The sequence below is a fragment of the Sebastes fasciatus genome, chromosome 7, assembly GCF_043250625.1.
Source record: "Sebastes fasciatus isolate fSebFas1 chromosome 7, fSebFas1.pri, whole genome shotgun sequence".
Lineage (NCBI taxonomy): Eukaryota > Metazoa > Chordata > Actinopteri > Perciformes > Sebastidae > Sebastes > Sebastes fasciatus.
The window spans coordinates 12,170,951-12,189,122 of NC_133801.1; the positions used below are offsets into that span (position 1 = coordinate 12,170,951).

Here is an 18,172-nt window from a genome sequence, read left to right on the forward strand (position 1 = left end):
AAGGTGCGTGAAGACTGTACAAGTTACCACATGCAGCTGCCAATTAGCTCATGGCCTGTGGCGGTTTATCCTCTGCAGCTGACCTGCGTGCAGACTGATAAACTGATTTATATTTACAGGAGGAAAGAAAGAAAGAGAGAATAAAGAGAAATTAAATGTTTATTTGACGTAGAAGTATGTGTTTGTGCATGTTTGGTGGTCCGGGGTCCAGTATGTGCTCTTGGGAGGTAGACACTTTTTGAACCAAACTTCATTTTATACACCATTAATGAGATCATATTGCTACTAAAAATTAACAAAGTCCTTCTTGTCAAGGTTTCAATGAAGATTAATGCACCCTCATCCAGTGTCCTCCTCTTCACTTTTGTTCTCAGGTTACCCCGTGCAGCCCATCTCCCTCGAGACCAGACAAGACACCTGTCACACTTTGCTGTTTCCTTCGCCGTTTGCCACAGCAAGAGCTCTCACCGGCTCCTCTCTGCCTCTACATAGCATGGAAGCCGGACGCTTTCTGCTTGGATTATGTGCCTTTTTCTACTTTTACAGATCTGTCTCGGCAGAGTCCACGTGCAAGCTGAAGGCCAAGTTCAACCTGAGCGGCTACAAGAATGTGGAGAAGAAGAAGGTCGTTATCGGGGGCATGTTTCCTGTGCACAAGCGTATTGCTTCCAGTGATGGCAACACTTCGAGGGTGCCGGTCTCCGCGGGGTGTGAGGGGTGAGTTCAGCTCCTCATAATGTCTCTTTTTTTTTATCACGTAGTTGTTATTAGAATGTATTGCACTGATTTTAGATAATCTCTTCGGCCAATTTGAGTGATATTATTTAATATTTTAGTCCTTAAATGAGAAATAGTTTTACTTCAGTATATGTTTCAACAAAACAGTGTACTTCTGAGAGCTCCTCTGGGGCCAATTAGCCCATATCATTATGGCGACAGGCCTTTACAGTGTAGCACGCAACAATAATCAGCTAGTCTGCAAACTGTCCTCTTGTGGCTAATTAAGGTAATAACATCAAAAGACTAAAATAGTCGGTGTGTATCTTCCAGTCATCAAGTATTTTAACTGTGGAATAGTTTTTCTTTCTAATCTGAAATTCACATTTCATATTCACATTGATGTTGTTAATTGTTTGCCATGTTATGATTTGAGCATATTTTTTATGCTAAATGCAGTACCTGTGAGGGTTTCTGGACAATATTTGTCATTGTTTTGTGTTGTTAATTGATTTCCAATAATAAATATATACATACATTTGAATAAAGCAAACATATTTGTCTACTCCCATGTTGATAAGAGTATTAAATACGGGACAAATCTCTCTTTAAGGTACATTTTGAACAGATAAAAAATTTGCAATTAATTTGCGATTAATCATGAACATGTATGTGATTAATCACGATTAAATATTTTTAGTAGATTGAGAGCCATATTATTTATTACTTCTCATCATGCATATACACACTACATCCTGTTTACATTCAGCTTATCCATTTGCTATTTTAACTTGCACTATTTCATGTCTTTGATTCTCATTTCGCTTTTACTTGTGTGATTTTCCTTTTTTATATATTCACATTTTTAATGAGCACTTTTGAAGGGTACCTGAGACTTTCATTGCCAACGACTGCTTGCTGTAATTGTTGTGCATATGACGAATAAACAAACTCACTCATCACCCTCCCATCATCCTCCAGGTTTAACTTCCGCACCTTCCGCTGGACCCAGACCATGCTGTTTGCAATCAATGAAATCAATGAGAGGCAAGACCTGCTGCCCAACACCGACCTGGGCTACGTCATCTACGACTCCTGCTTCACCATCTCCAAGGCCGTGGAGGGCACCCTCACCTACCTGACGGGCCAGGACGAGGCCGTACCCAACTACCGCTGTGGGTCCGGGGCCCCTCTGGCTGCTCTGGTGGGTGCCGGGGGCTCCGACCTGTCCATTGCCACGGCGAGGATACTTGGGCTTTATCACTTCCCACAGGTAGGCTAGTGGTGAGTTAGAGGAAGGATAACAAATAGAGAGAACAAGTTCATGTGTCTTCTCTCCTCTGTCATCTTCAGGTCAGCTATTCGTCCACCTGCTCCGCCCTGGAGAGTAAGTTCCAGTTCCCCACCTTCCTCAGGACCATTCCCAATGACAAGCACCAGTCCACAGCTATAGCCAAGCTGGTGCTCCACTTCGGCTGGACGTGGGTGGGCACCATAGCTGCCGACGATGATTACGGCAAGTATGGCATCAAAGACTTCAAGGAGCAGGTGGAGGAAGCTGGTGTCTGCATCTCCTTCTCTGAGACGCTGCCAAAGGTAACATCTCTTCAGTCAATATTTCACTATCCCACCTCTTATTGTGACCACACACTGTGTTTTCTAGAGATGTATCACAATTCAATCCTGTTGAAGAATGAAGGTGAATAGGTTAAAAATTGTTACTAATAGGCCTACCACCATGAAACTTCCCCAGTGGATTTCTTACATTAAAACAATCATTTTTTGTATTACAAGTTTTCTGAAATTTTATGTTTAAATATACAAATGAGGCATTATCTTACTAAATATGTGCCAAGAATTCTTAACATTGGATAAAGCCAGAAAGTCAGCGTCCTGTTGCTCGCGCTTGCCCGTGTACACGCGCTACATGAATGTGAGCGAGCATCCGTCAAAACAGTGAGGCGACACACATCAGCTAAAACCATAATATCACTCTATATTTCACCTGCTTGGCAGTAATGTTAGCTGACCAGACAAAGGTCTTTCCATGAATCAATGCTGATGCTAGTGTGGGAGACACCAGAGTTTTGGTCGGAGGCGATAACGTTTCTCGCTGCGGAGCTCCGTCACTTCACAAGACACGGAAAACCTCTGTTGGTCTGGAGGAGCTGCACCAGTTATTTCTGCACAAACGTCCACTGTACATTCACTTGATATTCTCAGAGCTACTAACTGTCCTGCAGTGTGTAGTGTACGCGCATGCACGTGAGAGTGGAGCGAGCTGAGTGAAGGCAGGCAGGCAGAGGAGCAGAGTACGGCAGAGACTCCGGTCCTGGAGACCAAAGCTACGGTCTCCCACGCGTCCTCCGACCGCGGCCAACACTGTTTAACAGACGGGCTTCACTAGATATAACTTTCCAGTTGTGGTGCTTCCGTGTAGTTGGTGTTGGAGTCTTGTCTGAACAGCGTAAAATATAAAAAAAATAATTAAAAAAAAAATAAAATTTAAATTTAAAAATTTAAAAATTTAAAAAATAATAAAAATAATAAAAAAAATATATAACTAAAAATAAAAAATAAAAAATAAAATAAAATTTAAATCAATAACTTATAATAATAATAATAATGTTGACCACCACTTCTTCTTCTTCTTCTTCTTTAGCTTTGAGGTATTACCACCACCTACTGGACTGGAGTGTGGAGCAGTAGATTGGCAGGAAAAATATAAATAAAATAAAAAAAATTTAAATATATATATTTTTTTAATTTAAAAAATAATAAAAATTGTCATCATGTTTTGAGGAATAAAATATTGTATAAATCAGGCTATGAATGATATATGAACAAACCCCTCTGAAAAAAACTTCAGAATATAGATAGGAATGAAAATAGAAAGTTTGGTGTCTGTAAGTGCCGCTGAAGTGGAGATTTCTGGCTCAGAGTTTGAGAATTAACAGAAAAACAACCTTTAATGTGTTGTAAAATTTCATAAATTTTGAAGACACTACAGGTGAATAGGGTAAACAATTTAACTAACAGATATCACCACAAAACATCCCCAGTTAATTACTTACATGAAGACAATATTTTTTGTATTACAAGTTTTCTGAAATGTTATGTTTAAATAAATAAATGAAGCATTATCTAATGGTAACTTTTGGTGAATTTAGGAGAAATCTACTGACGCAAATAGACAAAGTAGTAAAATAAACACTTAAATGTGTATTTTAGATGTCTTCTTTCCACTAGTCTGAAAGAAGACATGTTATGGAAGCAAAATCAGCCCAAAATCTCAAAATTGACCAGTGCATGAAAAACAATGTTTGTGTCTAAAACTTCAGGTGAGTTCCCCAGAGGACATCCAGCGTATTGTTCAGACTGTAGTCGAGGCCACGGCCAAGATCATCGTGGTCTTCTCATCAGACGTGGACCTCAGTCCTCTGATCGGCGAGCTGCTCCGGCACAATGTGACCAACCGCACCTGGATCGCCAGCGAGGCCTGGGTCACCTCCGCTCTCATCAACGAGCCTGGGGTGAGTGCTCGGTCCTGGTGATGACTGAAGGTGAAGAATATGCTGCAGAGGCTCTCACCAGACTGAGCTGATGTTGACAGTGTGCATGTTTTTACCCAGGTGAACTCAGTGCTGGGTGGTACCCTGGGCTTTGGGGTAAAAAGAGCTGACATCCCGGGTCTTCAGCGTCATCTACTGGACATCGACCCCTATGACCCGCTCGCTGAGGAATTCTGGGAGACGGTGTGTTTATTAGGCTGATTAATTGGCCAGAGGAGCATTACACTGTCTCCATATCACCCAGCTATTAGCCACATGCAAAATCTGATTGTGACAACTTTGAGAGTTATGGACAAATCTAGAGAAAGTTTGTGACCTTATTTTTTTTTGTCTTATAGGTGTTTAACTGCACGTTGAACTACGACACAGCGATGCGGCAGGCCAAACAGAAGGCCAAGGAGTTTAACAGCACGCTGTCCAGGGCGGTGAGGGCAGGTCCTGCTGGGTTGTGTACCGGCAGTGAGTCTCTGGCACAGCTTGGTAACACCTTCTCTGATGTTTCCCAGTTACGAATCACTTACAGGTCAGTTCTCACTGCTCATATTGTTACTACATGCTCCTAGTAATGTCACTACTGCAACTAAATTATTTTTACCTTCATGCCTCTACAACACCAATCACCTCCACCACTAAGAACATGGCACCATTAAAGGGTCAGTTCATCCTACCCATGTCTGGCCATGGAGATTTTGAGATACCTGCCCGGTCGCGGCGTCCTTCAATTTGCTTTCTAAAAGCAAATGGTCAAATTAACATTTGATTGATAGGTAGATAGATAGATAGATATATAGATATATAGATAGATAGATAGATAGATAGATAGATAGATAGATAGATAGATAGATAGATAGATAGATAGATAGATAGATAGATAGATAGAACTTTGAAGTGAAAATGTGTTTGAGTGAACTAACCCTATCATGATAAAATCATACTGATGGAAATGTGGATGATGATATGATTAATAATGATGATGAAGATGTCCCCCCACAGTGTATACAAAGCCGTGTACGCTGTGGCGAACGCCTTGCACGAACTGGAGCACTGTGTAAAGGGACAGGGGCCGTTCATCAACATCGACTGTGCTAACATCACAGACTTTAAGCCATGGCAGGTAAGCCTTTGTGTGTATGTGTATGTTAGTACAAATGTTTATATATGCATGTGTTTCACTCCGTCTGCCTCTCCCTTAGCTGATGTACTACCTGAAGAACGTGCGCTTCAAAGTGCCGCACACTGACGAAGAGGTCTACTTTGATGACGGGGACGTAGAAGGCGTCTATGACCTCATTAACTGGCAGTTCGACGGTAATGGGGAGATATCCTACGTCACCGTGGGACACTACAACGGCTCAGCAGCTCCAGAGGACAGGATGACCATAACGAATGACTCCATTGTGTGGAACAATGACATGTCGGAGGTCAGCAGCATATTGATCATTAACTCGTCTAGATTGTGATTAGAGTCACATGCATGTGTGTGTCTCTATAAATCTCTGTATTTATGTGTGTCTGTGTTGCAGCCTCCTCGGTCAGTGTGCAGTGACAACTGTCAGCCGGGCACCAGGAAGGGGATCCGACAAGGAGAACCAGTCTGCTGCTTCGACTGTATCCCGTGTGCTGATGGAGAGATCAGCAACTCAACTAGTCAGTATACAGATTTATACTGTGCCTTATACTGTACCTCGACACAATAACAAACAGACGGGATCAAGCAAAAGGTGGGGAGGGCATGTTGTCCCTCTGTGGGGTCCTTTCCATGGTGCTGTCAGACACTTATAGTGACGGTCTGGGCCTGTCAGTGGCAGGGACGGGCCAATTGGTGGACTTGCGTTGGCTGTGGGGAGTTGCCCTGAGCGATTGCATTGTGGTCTGTTTGGCGGCCGCCGCTTGCAGCATTCTCCCTCGGAGCTGGACCAAATTCGGAAGTTGTGGTCCCCGTTGGTCACTTGGACACAAAGACATGGGAGTGTTGGTTTCAAGTTGAGGAGTACAAGAGTTACCCTTTTGAGATTTGTACTTTTACTTAAGTAAGATTTTGAATGCAGGACTTTTACTTGGAACAGAGTATTTCTGCACTGTGGAATTAATACTTTAATTAATATATCTGAGTACTTCTTCCATAACTGCATGTATCCCAGATGTAGTCTGATGTTGATGAAACTTGGTGCCTCCCACAACTGCAGTGTGGGGATTTAGTGTGTGACCCAATGGGAACACTATGAAAACCCCCCCAAAACCTCCCCCTGTAACTTATAGGCATGATGGTATCTTCTCGAAAAGCCTGAACTTTTCAGAACCTTAGTGAATACAGTGAGTACATTTTATTTTAGTCAAACAAACAACAAGAACACATTCAAGAGCGTTAGGATCCTTTAACATGCATTAACTGAAAAAAAGCCAATTACCACAGAGAGGAAGTTTTGTTTCACAAAGATAAAAGATGCTGCAAAACTAAGCATGGCGTCTTCAAAACCCATCAGAATCCCCTCATGATGGCTATTATTTAACACTCATATTCATTGTCACTTCACACTGAAATTGGTGTTATATCAAGAATGTCTTATGTAATGTTTTAGCATGGACAGTTGGGCCTCAGTTTCAAGCCAGCGTTCAAACAAACCACAACAACCATGGATTTGCAGTTACACCAAACGATAATGTATATAACTTTTACTGTTCGGTGCCAACATAGCGAGAGGTAAACGTGACCCTGCTGATCTCCATTCCTCTCTGACAGACGCTCGGGCGTGCATCCTGTGCACTTACGAAGAGTGGTCCAATGATGCTCATGATATCTGCGTACCAAAAATCATCGAGTACCTGGCCTTCGGAGAGCCGCTGGGGATCACTCTCATCGTCATCTCGGCCTTCGGAGCTCTGGTCACCATCGGTGTCGGGGTGAGACTCACACAGGGGAAACACACCTCAAGGTGATTAAAAACCTCATATGATGTGTTTCACTGATCTTCTTTTTTCCCAGGTGGTGTTTGTTGTGAACATCAACACCCCTCTGGTGAAAGCCAATGATCCTCTGTTGAGCTTCTCGCTGCTCTTCTCGCTTGTGGTGACCTTCCTCTGCTCCATCGTCTTCCTCGGAAAGCCTCAGCACTGGAGCTGCATGACCAGCCAAGTAGGTCTGGCTCTGGGCTTTGCTCTCTGCCTTTCCTCTCTCATGGGTGGGTACACCTATACCGCTTCCTTTTTTTACTGTACTTTGCATGTATGTATATACACTGTTTACCTGACAGTGGTTCTCAGTAGGCCTGCCACTACACTATCTATCTACTAACTACTGTGTAACTCAGGTAAGGCAGCTCTGTTGATGCTGAGAGCTCGGACTCTGAAAGCGGCCCGCGTCAAAGCCAGAGCAGCTGCCAAAGCAGCAAAAGCAGCAGCAAAAGCTGCAGCTGAAGCAGCGGCCAACAGCGGCAGTCCTGATGTCATCGTGACCAACACATTTAACAACAATGAGGCCAGTACCAGTGTGGACCCGGAAGTTGACAGAATCTCCTGTGCCCACCAGAGGGCAATAACTGCTGTGGGAACATTAATACAGGTAAGTACATTGAAGGAAGGAGGGACATCTTACTCTGACCTGATCCTGATCCTGATCCAGTAGTATATCTGACTTTCTTCCACCCAGGCTATAGCGTGCACAGTGTGGCTCATCATCCTCCCTCCACACCCCATCGAGAACACCTCTGCCCAGAATATAAAGATCATTCTCGAGTGTGATGAAGGCTCAGTGATCTTCATCTGTTGCATCTTTGCCTATGACATCCTGCTGGCTCTGATAGCCTTCGTCTTCGCCTTCATAGCCCGCAAACTGGAGGACCACTTCAGGTAGGAAACAGATGAAATATTTCAGATTAAAGAAATGGATAATTAATTAATTACACTTAAGATTAATAGTTATTTTACTGTTAACAAACAATGAAATGGTGATTAATAATGTTTACTAATTAATTAATTAAATAATTATTTCATCATTTGTTTGTGTAATATAAAATAATTGGTTTATAAATGATATATTGTATCATAGCTGATAAAATACCATTACAATTACATTCTGATTACTTCAGTAAACTGTTTTATTAACAGTTTATTGTTGCATATATTATAACATTTTATATACTATAATAAGTATTTGTTAATAATTACTAAATGATTTGTAAACCTTTAAGAAATTGTTTGTAAAACATCTATAAACATTACATAGATAGATGGCCCAGTAACCAATTATTAACCATTGACAAAGTATTAAGTATCTATCTAAATAATGTCTATAGATCATTTTATTTATTAACCATTTAACAAGGTATTATAATCATCCGTTGCATCTTCATAATCGCCATCCAAATAATGTTTATAGATGGTTTACAAACCAGTTATTAACCATTAAAGTGTTACAAATATCAATCTATGTAATATTTATAGATGTTTTACAAACGATTTCTTAAAGGTTTACAAATCATTTAGTAATCAGTAACACATTCTCAATATAGTAAATAAATGTTATAATGTGTGCAACAATAAACTGTTAAAATAACAAAAATAATAGCATTACTGATTATTAATAAACATTATTAATTACCATTGCATTGTTTGTTAACAGTAAAATAACTATTAAGTAAAGTTTAATTAACTATCAATTTGCCATTTATAAAAGATGGATATTATAGATAAATAAATATATACATAAATAAATAAGGTAATTATATAAACAGTTATCTAAATGAGCTTTAAAGCTGGTCCTGAAATTGACTTTTGTCAAGAAGAAAAGAGATGCCTTCACTTTAGAAAAACATTGTATTGAAGGGCAACATGTTAGAGGGATTATTTATTTCTGTTCACACGTCCTCATCTTCTGGCTGTGTGCAGACATCAGGAGGAATTATGTAACATTAGACACAAAACACTGGTATTAATCTGTAAAATGTCAACAGGTGTATGCTACTTCTCTAATGTAATGTCCACTTGTTCCTTTCTCTCATTCAACCATTTTGGTGTAAAGAACAATTCTTTAAGCAGCATGTTTCTTCCTCTGTCTTCCAGCGAGGCCAAGTGTGTGACCTTCGGCATGTTCGTCTTCTTCATCGTGTGGATCTCCTTTGTCCCAGCGTACCTCAGCACACGTGGCAAGTTCATGGTCGCCGTCCAGATTTTCGCCATTTTAGCTTCCAGCTTTGGTCTGCTGACCTGCATCTTCCTGCCCAAGTGTTACGTACTCCTGGTCAAACCTGAACGCAACACAGAGGATATGATGAGGCCCCGCGCCAAACCACGCGACGGGACCGGGACCGGGACTTCGGCTTCGCTCGCCACAGCTGGTACTGAGGTCACTGCTACGATCGCATCCACTGCGATTGATGATTAGTGGAGCAGCACTGAGAACTAAACTGAAATCGTAAAATAATGCAGATGGTGGATATGCCACTGCTTCATTGGGCAACTGGTCAGGCTGAGTAGGGTTGTTATTCACATATATTTTACAATCATCATGTTTTGTTCTATAATTAATAGACAAAATATATTATTTTCAAAATATTTATTTTTACATTGTTACACTGCTTGAGTTGATTTTAATAAGCAATATCGATGAGGAAAGAACCTCAACGATTACTTAATATCTCAAACATGCATTTTCAAAAACATTGCTATTGCGGAAAATAATGAGGGTCCTAATACATGTCAAACACAGGACATTTTTAACACACAATATAATTTACTATAATGCCACTGTGAGTCCTTCTAAAACATATCTTAACAAGTTCAAACTCTTACTGTCAAATTGCTGTTGTTTCTGTTGTAGTAGCGTAATTGAAATAAAGGCAACGTTTTACCTCAGATGTACTTCTAGATACAAATAAACACATTTTGACATTTTATAAACCCACAGGCATTTAGCTTATGTTGTTCCTAAATCAAAACATTTGCATACAATGTTTACTCTGTAAACTTTACTTTCAATTTCAATAATAACCTGTCAATGTGATACAAGCTAGTGTAACTCTGATAGCATTATACATTTCCAAATAATATAATAAATGTCATTTTCAGTCACTATAATACGTGTTTTTCTTGTTGAAGCAATAAATGAATGAATGAACAACAAGCAAGTGTTACTCTTTAAATCAATGAGCAGTGCTAGAAGGGGACTTCTTTAAAGCTGCACCAATATATAATAATAATATATTTACATTGATGTTAATATCAATGTAGCCGAGCTCCGTTAGCACCACGGTAGCTCAGACACAACAACTAACCATAATATCAACTAATCAAATTGACACATGTTCTATTAATCAGACTTGTGACTGTTATGGAAAGTTAAAGTTACATCTCCTCTCTCTTACAATTCACGAGCCTCCTACTCCGCGACTACTTCACTCAGAGCAGCTGTCAATCATGACGTCTCACCCCCTTTTTATAGCATCAAATAACTAATTAAAACCAAACTTATCAGAAAAGTGAACACTTGAACAGACATCAGCGTGATGAAAACTACCTAAAATGACAGAAACCATGTACTTTGACTTTTTAGTTTGGCCCATGTCCCATCCGCTAACATAGAGGAGGCGTGATTTATGACCTATACTGCAGCCAGCCACCAGGGGGCGATCAAGATGTTTTGGCTTTACTTTTGGGGAGCTGTCATGTCGTCCATCTTTATATACAGTCGAGATACATGGTGGCCAGAGTGATCCAGCAGAGGGAGCTGGAAGATGTTGCTGTGGGAGGAAACATGTTGGTTGCTCTGCTGACTCTGTTGCCACGACAACCCTGACCCTCATACAGTTTATAGATAGATTGATGGTGATAAACTCCACAGAAATAAAGGATAATATTTTAATGTGATGGAAATATATATATTACATCGACTTGAATATATTCACAATCATTTTATTGTGGGAGAGACTTTTGTTATTAAGACTTCTAACGCTTCTGCTGTTTCTCACAGAAAGTGTTGAGAAGTTGAAAGGAAATGTGACGCTCCATGAAACTTAGAATTTTTGAGAGAGAAATGAATTACGCCAAAATACGTGTGATGGATGACTCAGTGTTGAAAAGATGACAAGATGAGAGGAAGCACATAAAACGGTAAACAAAAAAAGAAAGATAGTACTTTACTGAGCTCTAACAAGGCAGAGAGAATGGTGATATTAATGTGTGTGGGTGTGTTGACGGTCTCATAAATCACACTCAGCTTTGTTAACCTCAAACTGCAAAAGACAGTGAAGCAATCTTTTCATCATTTTGTTAATTTAAAAAAATGCTGCATTAGTGCTCAGCTGACCCCATTATCCTATCATGTGTGCTTGAGATGCTGTTTTGTGTAACTGCAGGGTGTATGTGTGTGTGTGTTGTGCTCTCGGTCCGGAGCACGTGGCTTTCCAGGAATCTGTGAAGATGTGACGTCCAACCAAAGCTGTCACCGTGGACGGTAATAAATCCTCCTGGTGACAGAGCGCTGAAGGAAATGTGTTTATAATTTATTGTCAGCTGGCGAGTGTCGACGGGAAGGGTAGTGCTAAATCAAGATGTGTGCATGTGCATCACTGCATGTGTGTGTGTTCATGCATGCACTAATGTTAACTTGCAGGAGTTATCTACACTTTGTTTTATCACTTTATAAGGTGAACAGTTTACCTTCCTGTGTTCTGATATCTTTATGTTTCATATTGCACGTCTGAGTGCAACATAGTGACAGGTGGAAAATGTAACTGCATCTATTTTCAATCCATGGAAAGCATCACACACACAACTCACTCATCAGCTCCTACAGGGATTTTCCTCCTCCACTGTTCAGGGAACACTGTACTGTACTGTTCTGCGTTGCATCTAGTCCGCTACTGTGATTAATTTTTTAGAAGTTCTCGTCGACATCACACGCCTGAAGGACTTTACGTCTTTCATTTCTCTTCCTCGGCCTCCATGTGATTGATAAAGAGCTAAATGAGTGTGACACAATGCAAACGAGCTAAAGATCTAATGTCATTTGTTTCTTTTCCAACTGAGCGTCCAGCTCACTTCACAGTCCACTGAAGAAGAGGAATTGATCAACTTCTAATCGCCGGAGACAGGAACTCTCAAGAGATGCAGAGAGGAGCCTCGCTAATCATCAGGACGGGGTGGTCCTGCTCTTGTGATTAATCATTGTAGTGGGTGTGTGTGTGTGGGTGTGGGTGCAGTGGAAGTCCCTCGAAATGATTTATAGAGATGGTCACACTCCTTTCAAGTGTTGCTAAGTGTGTGTGTTTGTTATATGCATGTGTTGCATGCACAAGCTTCATCTCCAGACTGAAATAAAAGTAGTAAGTACAACATATACCAGCAGAGGGAGATGCTAACTGATGCTGATGCTGCTACAGTGAGTCTTGTTTAGTCCTCAGACTGACCACAGATCAGTCATAAGATCAGCGACAAACTAAAGGAAAGATCAACATAGTGTCTTTGTGAGATGTTTGCAAACCTGCAGAACAGCTTCATGCGCAATTTGCATAGATTTTCTTTTTACCTTTATTTATTCAGGGAAGTTTAACTTTCACTATTCTGCCAGTCTGGATATCGACCCATATTTCCAGTCACAAACCGTACAGGACCTTAATTAATATTATTAATTACACCTGTGTTTACCCTGCAATGAGTGTCCAAGTGTGAAAAGGGTCTAATATATGGTGCTTTGTGTGGGAGACTGTTGCTCTGTACACTTGTGGCTCTGGTAAGATGCCAAACCTGCTGTGGTATTTATCATTAATAATGTTTCATTTTCCTTTTAGTATTTTTGTTGTTTGGGTACTGTGTGGGTGCAAGCACCTTGAGGTGTTGTAGTGGTGTTTAATCATTGATGGCGAGTCTGTCATTTTACTGCAGGCAGAAAAGCTGAAAAGAGAAGGCTGAGAGGAGTTTTTAGCATTGCAAAATTATCAATGTTTACGGTGCTCTGTTTGTTTACAGGCAGAGTGTATTGTTTTAGTATCATTGTAGTAGTATATTTTAGTTTTATTCTTACTGTTTGTGTTGATTTTAGGGTTGATTTGATACAGTTAAATAAAGGGTTTCAATCCTGTCTCCCTTTGTTTAGTGCTGCAACTGGTGGTGGCCTCTGGTCAATGGTGTTTTTTTTGGTCAATTTGTTATATTTCTACACAGGTAGAAAACTCCTGGCCGAAATGGGCTTCCTTCGTAGGGTAGCTGAGCTCAGCTTTGAGAGCTAGGGTGTCAGTCACATTATCAAACCATTCAGTGACCTTTGTGCCCTGCATCTGCATTTGTTATATTTTTCCACTCATTTATTCAGGTTTTTTCCTTTAATTTGTCAACTATCTGTATAATTGAGAAGTCAAATGATTGAACACTCCAGCTATAAGGTCATACACACTGGTATTACTGGCAGATTGCTGTAAATGCTAAACATTTTCAAAGACCTCATCATCCTCAAACCAATCACAGTGGATGCTTCATGTGTTTTTCTTCATGTGAAAATTATACATCAGCAAGTTTAAAGGATACTTTGAGCTCCTGATGAGTCACTGTTTGTGTGGATTCTTGGTGATTTTGTCTAATTCATGGCGATTAGTTCTCTGCTCTGAAGACAAATTAAGTTTCCATTTTCCCAGATACATACTTTGTTGTTGTACATAAATCCTAAATGAATAAGAAGATGTCTGTTATTTTATAGACTAATTTCAATCTGACTTCAAAGTGCTAAAATGAATCACCACATTGTTGTTGTCGGTGCACAGACGTAGAGTTTAAGGGGAGGAATAAACTGTCAGTAAACATAAACTGTTTTTTTGATTTTGCTGTGAATTGAAAGAAAGACGTGCACTCAAAACGTCATTTATTCAAAATTATTCTGTTTTCTGAGCTTGTTAAAAACTGACATTTTGCAGCGATGCCTTTCCAAGACAATGGAAAAGTTTTTCCTCTATAAACTGTAAAGTTTTAGTTTCACGGGAGCTGCGGTGCAAGAACGGCGTTCTTATTGCATGCGAAATTACTTGCGAATTACCGTGTCATTCATACACCATTTAGTGTGACCAGGCTGTTTATTCACTACCTCTCTCTGACTATAAACTCACTCGGTATCTGTAACCACTTAAATCTCCCGCGGTTTTCCCTTTTTCTGTCTTTTTTTGTTACCTTGTGTACCTTTGTGATGGGAGAAGAATAGAGCACAGATTCCTGCCACTATTGATGGTTTTATGGCAAAGAAAAAGCTTTTTGTGAATGATATTCATTCATCGTTCAAAGATTTTCATAATACTTATGTGTGCTCTTAAATAAGTAAACTTGGTTCATTAAGGATTAACCATGTGATTATCCAAATATAAGCATTGGAGAAACGTATGTAAAGGTTTTCTATACGGAATTCAGAGCATATCTATCGCCTCCACATGGTAGACATTACGCCTCCATATCTTTACATAGCAGATAGTTGTTTGATGCTATACTAAAGCTCCAAATCTCTTTTATATAGAACCTTTAATGCAAAGTGAGAAATTACCTATGAATTATTCATAGAAGATTTAAGGATGAAATATTTGTATTAATGCAGAAGTAAAATGTGCTTGCTGTAAATCCATTATAATGTGCAGGACAAGGGCAAAGATAAAAAAAAATGCATTTGTAAGGAAGATTTATGTGACAGGCATACGTGGGGAGTTTACTATTTTACTGTGTGATGGGGTATTTGATTGTGTTTGTCTCTGTATATTGTATATTTTATTATCACCAAAGTACACAGAAATTAAATTGTTTAAAGTTACCAGACAATGAAGCATTCAGGTCTTTGCCTCATCACTAATTAACTAAATTAATGCGGTAAACTTTAAAGCTGATTATCTCTGAACAATCCTGAAGGCAGATAGAGCCTCGTCCATATAAACTCATACAGCATCTACTTAAAATGATGCATAATGCAATCTAATACCACAGAAGGTATTCACATCTCTACTGTGAATAACGTTATTGGGCAAATGAAATGAACGGTACTGCCATCGATAATTAGACTAATCGAACAGCATCTAATATATTAAGAGAAAGAGTTGGGTGTACCAAGCACGCCTGTGTGTGTGTGCGTGCATGTGTGTGTGTGTGTGCGCCTGCGTATCAGTTTGCGTCTCGGTAGGGGTTCAGGATAAAGGACTTGAATGACTGGTTTTGTCCGTGCTAGGATTTCTTTCTTAGTGACGCCAACATTACAGAGAAGTGAGATTGGGTTCACTTTGTGTGACAAAATATCCTCCGGCAGCGACCTTGATGAATAAAAGGTCATCCAGACGAAATGCTGCGTGCAGGCCTGTGTGTGTGCGCCATGTTAACTATGCCATATGTTGTTTAATTCAAAGGGATCTACAGTCAGTACGCTGCATATAACCAAGGTGTTAACTTACCCAGATCCAATAAAAAACAGGACAGGGCTGTTAACAGTAGCTAAAACTCTGATAGCATCCATGACAGGCTTCACAGTGGGGATATACAGTACTATAAAGTGAATGCACTAGTCATTACCAAGGCTTTTTTTAGCAATATATAACCCCCAACTAATGTAGTTAGTTTGAGCCAACGTGCTTGCACTCATCCATAAAATGTCTCCTTGTGGTCAAGCGGTGTGGTCTGAGGATCCTCTTGATATCTAAGCAGATTGGTGTCCTCAGAGATCAAGTGAATAGATCAGTGATGGGGTGTCAGTCCTGAATTATTCAGCCGGGTAATGAGACCCTGATAGCTCACTGGACGTCTCTCAGGGGCCTGGGGGGAAAGGTAGGTTGGGGTCAGTCCCGACTGTACAGTTTGAAGGGACCTGTGGTCGACAGCTGATTTGTATTGGGAATTTGCTGGAGCTCTGCAATCTGCTGCAGGGCTGTGCAGTGACTTTTAAAGTCACTGAAAGCTACCACTTAGGAGATACTATAATAAATACCGTGAAAGACAAAAAAATACCTAGAATCTAGAAATATAACTCCTGACAGAGATTTTGCCACCATTGCAGGTGATGTTGCACATCAGGTTTGCCATAAAGCAGGACTGCCTATGGGATTTTAGTATCAATGTGATGAAGTACCTTCAATTGTAAGGTCCGTTAATTGAGTGGATATAAAAAAAAATACATAATTTTATCTACAGTATCAACTTTTTCTCAATTGAGTATCCAGAAAATGCACTACATAAAAATACACAAATCATGATATATTACATATTAGGTAATAGATTAGCAGAAATAGAATCAAGTATTCAACTATGTTTTCATTAGTGTATAATCACCTGAAATTGAGAATCGTTGTGTTTTCGTTAGCTTAGAATGAGTCCTTCATATCTACATGGGGAGCGAGTCCTCTTCACGGAGTCTGCCATGTTGCTCCACCATGTTTCACATGAACGGACATACCAGACACTGGCTATAGAGAGAGCCTTTACGTTACCTGAAGATCATCGTAGTTCTCGACACGCTTGGAAAGAGAGCGGTGAGCGGAGGTGTACTCAGTTGGTTGCAATCTGCAACCACACCGCTAGATGCCACCAAATCCTACACAGTGGTCCATTAAGTTATAAGTACAGGACATTACCTTCATTTCAAAACGAGATATCTGAATGACTGAATGCTGCATTATAAGTCTACGTTGCCCTTAGTATTCATATAGTGTTTGTGTGTGTTTACAGGAAGATATTGATAGAGTCTCATGGCAGAGCCCTGACTAAGATGGAGGAAGACTGCAGACAGCAAATCCCCTCAAAGGTAATTCTTTACCATTACTAACAATAATCATATTACTACTGATTAAACAATAACCACAGTGATATCAATAACAATCAAACTCAGTAGGTATACCCGAAGCCAAATTGTAAGATCAGGATATGTGACACCTTTTACAAGAGACTTGCAAGAGTCTACTGGACAGCAGCAGACAGCGTTTTCACGTTAGCTGACAGGTGTCGTAACTAATTAGGTTTTCTGTCAATATTTCTGAATCTTGACTGAATTTAAGATGCTGCATGGATGCTCTCATTCAACAGAGTGAATTAATGAGCTTCAAGAAATTGTATCTCTGACATTTCTGTCATCTTTGCTGTGAAACAGTACAAATGGGATCTGCTCTAAATTCAAACAGTTGTTCGAAGATTTTTCTGAAAATTAAAATGCAGAGCTCCCTGTTGCACCTCCAACAAAGCTTGCCCTCATCCTTTTTGGTTTGGACAAGTGAGCCAGCACTTTACTCAGCCAGCTTTCATAATGAATGAACTCCACACTGAGTCCAAATCCTCTCACTGCTTCTCTCCTTCCTTCTTTACCAACCCTCCTCTTTTCCTTATAACAGACTAACTTTGAACTTCTCTGCGTATTCAACTAAACTTGTGTTGAGTCTGGTGGTAAAGTGCCACATCGACCCCCTGCTCTCCTGCATTACACCTGACATGAATTAACATCTCATCGGCATGCAATCCCTCTCCGACACACAAACGATGATTGAATGCGTGCATCACCTGGGTCCTTCCACTCACCTTCAGTTTATATACCGCCCCCCTCTTTGCGCAGTGCCACTTTGCTGTTTTGTCTCACTCGCTCTGGTACATTCAGGCCAAAAATAAAGTTTATATGTGGCTGTATGCATCTGTGGTCAGAAAAAGTTTCCAGAGGATGGATTCAAAGTTGTCAGAAGGGAATCCATGAAGGCTCTTTGGGTATATTTGCAACACGTTCTCATCCCAAATCGTCACATTACCCCGCTCTGTCACGCCCCATGGTGTCACTATAGGTTTAGGGAACAAAACCACTAAGTTAGGTTTAGGAAAAAACGTAAAACTACTATGTTTGTAAAGTGAAGATGAAACTGAACGTTGTGAACACAGGACACAAACAGCGGTGTCCTGGATGA

The 18,172-nt window shown here is 40.2% G+C and overlaps 1 protein-coding gene across 1 annotated transcript; it reads left to right on the forward strand.

Moving 5' to 3' along the window:
- The first annotated feature begins 322 nt into the window (after positions 1–322).
- Positions 323–10,376, forward strand: vmn2r1 (vomeronasal 2, receptor 1). Its single transcript, XM_074640595.1, has 14 exons — positions 323–717; positions 1,699–1,990; positions 2,071–2,313; positions 4,059–4,250; positions 4,350–4,472; positions 4,628–4,812; positions 5,283–5,403; positions 5,483–5,710; positions 5,813–5,936; positions 7,030–7,190; positions 7,273–7,468; positions 7,598–7,848; positions 7,936–8,135; positions 9,348–10,376. The coding sequence occupies exons 1-14, from the start codon at positions 332–334 to the stop codon at positions 9,667–9,669; spliced, it is 3,024 nt and encodes a 1,007-aa protein (XP_074496696.1). The 5' UTR covers positions 323–331; the 3' UTR covers positions 9,670–10,376.
- The last annotated feature ends 7,796 nt before the right edge of the window (positions 10,377–18,172 follow it).

Excerpts from the sequence above, each read along its gene's own strand:
- vmn2r1 (XM_074640595.1), top strand. The coding sequence starts at position 332 with ATGCACCCTCATCCAGTGTCCTCCTCTTCACTTTTGTTCTCAGGTTAC. Across the intron at positions 4,473-4,627 it reads CTGAGGAATTCTGGGAGACG|GTGTTTAACTGCACGTTGAA; the intron begins GTGTGTTTATTA and ends TTTGTCTTATAG. Across the intron at positions 5,404-5,482 it reads CAGACTTTAAGCCATGGCAG|CTGATGTACTACCTGAAGAA; the intron begins GTAAGCCTTTGT and ends CCTCTCCCTTAG.